This window comes from Limulus polyphemus, unplaced genomic scaffold, assembly GCF_000517525.1.
Source record: "Limulus polyphemus unplaced genomic scaffold, Limulus_polyphemus-2.1.2 Scaffold667, whole genome shotgun sequence".
NCBI lineage: Eukaryota > Metazoa > Arthropoda > Merostomata > Xiphosura > Limulidae > Limulus > Limulus polyphemus.
In genome coordinates, this window is record NW_013666277.1 from 256,184 (window position 1) to 265,295 (window position 9,112).

At 36.4% G+C, this 9,112-nt stretch overlaps 1 protein-coding gene across 1 annotated transcript in view; it reads left to right on the forward strand.

Annotated features, from left to right (window-relative positions):
- The first annotated feature begins 2,032 nt into the window (after window positions 1-2,032).
- Window positions 2,033-9,112, forward strand: part of LOC106459838 (chorion peroxidase-like) — a 27,869-nt gene continuing 20,789 nt past the window's right edge. The window contains exons 1-4 of the mRNA XM_022386382.1: window positions 2,033-2,360; window positions 2,973-3,099; window positions 5,240-5,466; window positions 8,258-8,596. Of these exons, the coding sequence (XP_022242090.1) occupies window positions 2,033-2,360; window positions 2,973-3,099; window positions 5,240-5,466; window positions 8,258-8,596 (1,021 nt within the window). The remainder of the gene's footprint in view (window positions 2,361-2,972; window positions 3,100-5,239; window positions 5,467-8,257; window positions 8,597-9,112) is intronic.

Genomic DNA, 9,112 nt, shown 5'->3' on the forward strand with positions numbered 1-9,112 from the left:
ACCACCTGGCAATGCCGGGCCTAAGAAAAACATAATCTAATTCATAGCTATTTACTGAAACATTAAACCTCATCTCTTTTTATTGCTGGAATTCAAAGTAATTGAACAAAAATAAAGTTCAACGTTTTTTTCTTTGATTAAAATACATAGTTTTATTTGAATATTTCTTATAAACGAATGAGAATATTACAAAATGAAAACATTGCGATTGCACTCCAGGGAGGTATAAGCGCCACATTTAGGAATATTTTTGTAATTCTTAATTGGGTATTTGAAACTCAAGAGCTTTGTACTGTTGCGTCATCGAGATCATGTGATTCTCACGCCCTTTACTTTCTAGAACTATCCTGTACTTTGGCGAATGCTCTAGTGTTTGTTAGATATAGGGTAGTTGGGTATATAAAAGGGGGGAAGGTAATGTGTGTGGACAGTGTGTAATTGATCTGCAGTCAGAAGTATTATTGACGTTCGTTGATATAGCGTTTGTTTTAGCGCGATTGTTGAAGTTGAGTGTATCGGTAAAGTTATATTCGGAAAGAATAAACCAGTTTTATTAAGTAAAGACTTGTGTCGTTAAAATTTCGTCGGAACAAAGTTACGGAAAAATGAATTAATAAACGGAGACGTAACAGTACATTAGTGCGGTGTTATCATTAACAGTGCCTTTAAACTGCCGCTTAGAACTGACGACAACAAATAAAAAATAATGACAAAAAAAGAAGCTTTCGAAACATTTACATGAGCGGAAAAAAAGTGCGAAGCAAAAATCAGTTTAAATGTTCTCTAAAACATTTGTTTAGGATATTGTAAAGATAGCATAAAATGTAACATTTAAAAAAACTGGCTTGTTATATTACGTTTTAGTTTGTTTTGTTTTTTTCGAAATCTAGCCAAAATTATGTGCTGTAAGCTATCATTTGATCTCCTAACACGAATTTCAGATTTCGCTCAAGATTGAATGAGTGTATTCCGAAACGCTTAAACCTTATAAATAAAATGTTTTTTATTTTATCAACCGTCTTCCCTCTTCATTATTAGACTTTGGTTTCCCCATCATGAATCCATTGCTAGAGCTATCATTTGAATTTTACAAATCTCAGTTGAGCGAAAGGACTGAATGCATCACACGGAAAAAAGGTGTCGTTAGAACATGTGCCCATAAAGTTATAAACAAACCTGTAACCTGGTTCCATCGAAACAAGCACAATGTAACGGTTAAACAATCATTGCAAGTTTCTAGTTGGTTACACAGTCATACGTGACCTTGAAGAAGCCGTCACCCCCTAGCCTAGATCGATCTCTTGGCTTATCACCAGGTTGCCTCAGTCCAACATCAGCTGGCTTTCTGCGAGCAGGTAAGTCACCCTGTTAAATAATTCCTGTGTACGAATTCGTGTTTTCCGTAGGAAATCGTAGAAACTTACGTCTACGCCTATAACCTATACTATATTGCCTTAAAGCCCTTTTTTTTACAGTGTTAACTGAGATTAATATAAAACTTGTGATTATGTTTTTTTAGCATTCTATTTATCTCGTTCTTAGTTTGCCTTACTTAAAAGTTTAGAAATTTCGACCTAGTAATGAACAGCAAGACAACAGAAATGACAAAAACACCATCAACAATATACGTAGGTAATATAATTCAAGTTGATACATAAAACATTTTTAAGACGTTATTTGCACAATTATAAACATTTAGGAGGAGAAAATTGTTTATTTGTCTCATAGCAAAGCCACATTTGGGCTACCTGCTGTGTCCACTGCGGGGAATAGAACCTCGGATTTTAGTGCCTTAAGTTCATAAACTTACTGCTGTCACACCGCGGGACTTGAGTAAAAGAAAGAAGAGGAGACTGAAAATAAAAATAGAACATGTATATATTTAAATATATAAAACAACGAAGTGTACAAGTTGTTTTATTAACCGTTGTCAACACAGGGCTGTTTATGTTCGTAGCTAATTTGTAAGATTTAATTTTAATTTAACACTTATTATTTGGGCTGTTTCTTTTCAAATGTTTTCTCTCTTAGAATGCTAGCCATCTTTCTCTTAACAACGGTAGCATTTGGGCAAGAGCTAAGTCGAAACTTGACCGCTGGTCAAAATGGGTATCATAAAGGGGAACTGGAAACTATTGGTCAAACTGTGGAAGGATTGTGGAGCTTAGACAAAGCACCAACAACTGGTTGGAGCCCCGAAGTACCACGAACTAATCGTGCAGAACTTGATGTACCACTGGTCCCTATAGCTTTAGCAGATACTGAGTCTCGGATGCTGATTCTTAATACTGCTGCTCAATATGGCCTACAGATGGCTGATGACATCGTAGAAACCCTTGAACCAATGTTATTTAGTAAAGGTAAATAATTGCAATTTTCTCTCAACTGTTGAATTACTTTAAAAAATGCCAACCTTATAGTTTTACAGATCACGCAATTTAATGACGTATAAGTAAGTATTTTTGAAGTATGAAATTGAAATTATTTAATGCAAGGCTCTTTTCCGTCAGAGACGTTTTTAGTTCACCTACATTCCACTAGGGGTAACTGTGTTTATTTATTTGTTTGTTGTTATTAAGCGCAAAGCTATACAATGGACTATCTGAACTGTGCCCACCACCGAGCCACTTGGGGGTGGGTAACTATGAAAATTTATTGATGTTACACGAATAAAATTATTTTTTTATTTACATATTTCTAGCTAGCGATCATATTGATTGTAGTGTAATCCCTACAAAGTTAAACGTAATATATCCTTATTAATAAGGTGTTTTAGATACAAACAGTAATCTTATTTGGATATCGTATATCATAATAAATATTATTATATAGTTGTTATGTCAATCTGTGATATAGTCTTCAAGATTTTAGTGATAACATAAGTGATTTATGTTCAAGCTTTTCTAGCAGCTTTATTATATATTTTTTACTTTGTTTAAATATGATAATTATGCCTTACATATTTTTTCCAGGGGTTATGTTACACGACTCGGACGTAGGATCGTTATTATCAACGTTCTCCAATCTACTTCCTCAGGCTAAGCAGATGTCTCGGGTTGCATTAGCTGCTGTTAGTGCTACAAGTCTGTTATCCGAGAGGTATGTTACAACTTTAAAAAACAATGAAAGTGGCATCTGGCACGTAAAGATTGTAAATGTGTAACTTTAAGTCATATATATATATATATATATATATATGTGTGTGTGTGTGTGTGTGTTAAGAAGAATACAAGTCAAACATTTGAATTTCAGTTATAAGAAAAATGTTGACCTCTAGGCGTGGACTAGTGGTTAGTGTGCCCTGAATTGTGAATCTGAGAATTCAACGTTCTAGTTCTGTTGCCTCAAAAACGCACTCCGCACCTTGAGGCTGTGGGTGCACTATAAAAGTGATAATCAGTTCAAACAAGTATTTTGTGGAGAGTGCTGTTGACTTGTTACTTCCCCCTAGTTCAGTGGTTCCCAAACTTTTTTGTTCGTGGGACATCTGAACGTTTTTTTTAGGGGGGGGGATGCTCTGCGGATCATATAATAACTGAATAATTCGACAAAACAAAATAAGCATATAAAATTACTATAGTATTAGTGTTAACGACCAACTTACCTTACTACGCTTTAATGGTGTGTGTGTGCTTGTTTTTGTAAAAAAAAAAAACGTTCTGTAATGTTCGTCACCTTTAGCCTCAGGTCAGGTTCAGCATTTACTCTGCTTTAGGGTCGCAAGTAATGAAGGTCACGTCTCGTTCAGGTAAGTAATAGCAAATGGCGTCAAAAAATGAAGTGAATTGTCAGCAAGTTATGGATACTCTCTAGTAAGTTTAGTTTTCTGAACCCAAAACTCTGACCTTAATGTTTCAACAGAGCTCCAACAAGTGCTCTTCTTCTTTCATACAGATGGGCCATTATTTTACAATGTGCAAAAACCACAAGTAAAGAACATTTTTTTTGTATTATAACTCAAAAAGCCATATAACGTAGAGGTTTCGACTTTTACATGTAACATCTACGTATTATTTCTGCTTATATTGACGAATTGTTAAAGTCTCAAGTGTCGAGTTTGTTTCGGGATCCACAAACTCCTGGTTTCTGTGGTCGGGAATCCTTTCCGGGGGACCACAACCAGTGATTCTCGAACCACAGCTTGGGAATCTTTTTTGTAGTCATGAATCCTTTCCGGGGACCACAACCAGTGATTCTCGAACCACAGCTTGGGAACCTTTGCAGTCAAGCGGTGAAATAGCGATAAGCCTACTGACTTACAACGCTAAAATCCGGGGTTCGATTCCCACAGCAAATAGACCAATGTGGCTTTACTCTAAAACATTTAAACAATGGTTGAAACACACACACGAACCTCTGCAGTCTAGTTTATAAGTTCAAAATTTTGAACGGTTAGCGCAGATAGTCCTTGTGTAATTTTGTACATAAATTGTGCCCCCACCCACCCACCCAGTAGCACAGCGGTATGTCTGCGGACTTACAACGCTAGAAAACGGGTTTCGATACTCGTGGTGGGCAGAGCACAGATACCCCATTGTGTAGCTTTGTGCTTAATTACAAACAAACACAAAAATTGTAAGAAAAAAAAACATTTGTAAAAAATGACGAAATCGTTTTTTTAAAAATTTGGAAATTTTAAAATACTGCGAATAAAAAAGATAGTATAATTTGATCAATTGGATTTTTTTAAGACGTATTATAAGTGTTCTATGATCTTCTTTGTAGATACCGTTCATAAAATAAAATTGTGAAATAAGTGTGTTTGAAAGTATTTCAATATGCACCATAGAAAGAAAAAAAAAGTGTTTTTAATCGATACCGAAACACCTTTATTATCATTATTAAACTTAGGCCTAAAACGCTTCCACATTTCGATTAATACACAGAAAAAAAATTCGAATATTATATGTTACATATTTCTTTTCTTTTTTCACCGAAGGTAAACTTGAAAAAAAAAAATGTGACATAGAAGCCTAATACATTATTTGATTGGCTGTACCCTCTGCTGTGGACTGCAGTTTCGCTTATTCAAGGCTCATCGGCACAGCTTAGGTCAGGAAACCAAAGAAATACAGTTAGGCCTTTTATAATGGCAATGTGTATATAATGCACTCCCAAATTAACTTAGGTTACTGTGTGGTGATTTAAAAAGACTAAAAAAAAACCATATGTTTTGAATATTAGTTTATCTGTAAATTACTATGAATAATCTGGTCCTATTTCAATGTTTTGTACTTAGGTTCCAGCTCACAAGGGAACAGATCACATCAGGCTTACAACAAATCGACGTCTATAACACACCTCTCTCTACCAACTGTCCACTCCCTGTGCAATCCGACCCCGAATGTCCCTGGTTTAGTCGACATTACCGGACAGCCGACGGCAGTTGTAATAACCAAGCGAATCTGCTCTGGGGCAGAAGTTTGACCCCATTCGTTAGATTCTTGCCTCCAGATTATTCAGACGGTTAGTAGTAATCTCTTTCTCTTTTGTAATAAATATTTTCAATCAGTGACGAATCAATGTTTGGGCGACCGCCAGGGGTCCATACAGAAATAAAAAAATATATATAAATCAGATGAAATTTATAAATATGTTAACTCTCTCAATAGGGGCTCAATCCCAGTGAACGTTTTGTACTAGTATATAGTTTTAATACTATAACTTTTAATACAGTATGTGTATCTTCACAAAATTTGGTAGACGTTTAGTAAACGATAGAGATGTAGAGATTACCGTACTATCACCCAAGGATAAATCCACAACTGAGGTATTTTTCGTTGTCACTGCATTGAAATATCATCTTGATGTCGCCACCATATTTGGATTCCTCTACAAATTATCACCTCTTTCCTGTCAAGAAATCGGACAAGCCACAAAATGTCCTGTCAATTTTTTATTCCAAACGATGTTGAAACCGAGATAGAAAACGAATTGATCCAGTTTTCTACATTGGAAATACCAGAGCTTCGACGTTCATTCACACAATCTGAACCAACAGAATCAGTGGAGTTAAGAATGTTCCTTATCCAAACGTTTCATAATGTTGAGATAGTGCTGGGAATATACTTGTCCATGATGGCATCAAACTGTAGCGATCGTTTTTTGTCCTGGATGGTAGGAGAACTCCCTCCCCTTCCCGCCATAGATATATATTAATCTCTAGCAAACTGAGTCAATTTCACTGTCAAAATCATAATGTCAAGCACATACATGTACATGTGAGAACCGTTTAATGATATACATAGCCTTGTAACCCTGGAAACAATATAGACAAAGCACAAACGTGTACATGTGAGAACCGTTTAATGATATACATAGCCTTGTAACCCTGGAAACAATATAGACAAAGCACAAACGTGTACAAACACATTCCATTCACTAATGAATGACTATGAAGACAAGTTGATTAGAACCTGTATGAAGTAGGAATGGTCTTTTTCTGGTTTTATTATAATTGGATTCGCCAAGAGTTTCAAAAGGTCTAGTTTCGAAGTATGTACCATTCTATGTTCATTATAGACAGACTGTTTAGTTGCCTTTGTCCTGTTCTTACTTGAGCTCACTTTATATTCATTTCAATCTCGAGGCCACCCGTAATCTGTCACTGTTTTCAATAATGTTTCGTTTGACTTTAACCAAGACGTTTTATTTTTAAATAAATTCCATTACAATTGGACGAATATTGAGAGACTTTGCAAGAAGTAGACATATTTCAAACATTTTTTAGGCCCGGCATGGCCAGGTGGCTAGGGCGCTCGACTCAATCTGCGGGTCGCGGGTTCGAATCCCCGTCACACCAAACATGCTTGCCCTTTCAGCCGTGGGGGTATTATAATGTGACGGTCAATCCCATTATTCGTTGGTAAAATAATAGCTCAAGAGTTGGCGGTGGGTGGTGATGACTAGTCTTACACTGCTAAATTTGGGATATCCCTCGTGCAGCTTTGCGCGAAATTCAAAACAAACATTTTTTAAATTAAAGAATAAAACGCTCTTGCGTCAGTTACCACTTATACGTCTTGATTAGACAATACAGTGCACAGAAACTTAAGTAATCAACATCGCCTTAAGACTATATATCAGTTCAGGAACAGTGAATACGTTAATATAACCACCAGGGCCAATATTTTGGAACGATTTCTTTGAGGGTAATTATTACACAATTAAACACAAAGTACAGGAAGCATTAGAACGGTAAAAATCTTAAATTGTCGAATCTCAAGTCAGATTGTGTCGGATTTGTGGTATAGAACAATAAAACTTGTTAAATCAGTGATTTCAGATTGGCAGATTTTGTATTTTAAGGGATACTTGTTATCTGAGTATAACTATTTCATTCTGTTGTTTTTTTCTGATAGTCTGATCATTAAGACGTTCGACTTACAAACTGAGAGGCGTGGGTTCGAATACCCGTCATGCTCGCCCTTTCATCAGTGGGGGTATTATAATGTGACGATCAAAAGAGTAGCCCAAGAGTTGTTGGTGGGTGATGTTGACTAGCTGTCTGGTGTTTCGCTGCTAAATTAGGGACGGCTATCGCAGATACCCCTCGTGTAGCACCAATACATTTGTCAAGTGTATTTACTACGCTGTTTCTAGTGTTTCTTAAAGGCATCAATACATTTGTCAAGTATATTTACTACGCTGTTTCTAGTGTTTCTTAAAGGCATCAATACAGTTGTCAAGTGTATTTACTACGCTGTTTCTTAAAGGCACCAATACATTTGTCAATTGTGTTTACTACGCTGTTTCTTAAAGGCACCAATACATTTGTCAAGTGTATTTACTACGCTGTTTCTAGTGTTTCTTAAAGGCATCAATACATTTGTCAAGTGTATTTACTACACTGTTTCTAGTGTTTACACGTGTCAAGTATGCTTACAACACTCGTGACATTTCATTTTCTGTGACGTGATTAAATGTGAGATTTTTTATCCTGGACGAAAAGTAACCTAAGACAGTTCTGCTGACGACAGTAGTTTGTAAGTGATTTTATGATTTTCAAGATGCATATATATATACATAATTTTTAATCCCTAACGATTTAAACACCCACCTCTTTTTTACACATATTCTTTATCCGTTTCTCCATTTCTTTTGGAATAATTTTGTTTATTATATTTTTGATAAATAACAAAACTTCAGTTGGTTGGGACGTTTTAATCTAGATAATAACAAACAGTGACATCGTATTGTATAAACTTATTTCAAAGTGGAATAACTGGTATCCAACAATATTGACTATCATGCTCAGGCGTCTCTAAACCACGGATATCGCGAGGTCGGACGCCTCTGCCTTCTGCTCGGCACCTTAGCAACGCACTAATCCAACATCAAGATCGTCCCCATCCACGGGCTTCGGTGATGCTGATGCAGTGGGGTCAGTTCCTGGATCACGACATGACCCACAGCGCAGTTACAACGGGGTTCAACGGAGCTAAGTTGCGTTGTTGCGGAGTGTCGCCAGCCTTGCAGCATCCGGCATGCTTTCCCATTCTCATCCCACACGATGACGTCTTCTACAGCCACTACAACGTTTCCTGTATGGAATTTGCTCGCTCCAGCCCGTCTCCTCATCACGGATGTGGTCTTGGTAAGAGAGGTCGTGAAAATACTTTAAAACTCCAAACATATTCTCATAGTTATTAAGTAGTAAAGTTCTGTGCATCAAAAGGTGGAACTCGAAAAAGCATACTTCTTATACAGACTTGTAATTAATCGGTATGATACGGGAGGCTAAAGTACTGACCGCAAAGTTAACGTTTCTTCAGAATCACCTTTTCTGGGTTTAGTTTAGATCAGACTTCTTTAAATTAATTATGTTAAATGTTTATATTTAGTTTCTAAAAGTATATTTAACAAACGGCAAATTCAGATTATTGATGATATTTTCTTTAATAATCACCTGGTCATGAACTACCGTAACGGATTTCTTTTGTCATATGCTACACTTTACAGGACAACTACCTCAACATTAACTTAATACTGTTGCGTCAGCGAGGTCACGTGACTAGTGTCACGCCACGTTTCTAGAACTATCTTGTTCCTTCGTGAATGCCCTGGCATTTACTAGATATATGTTTGTCTGGTATATATATAAGACGCTCAC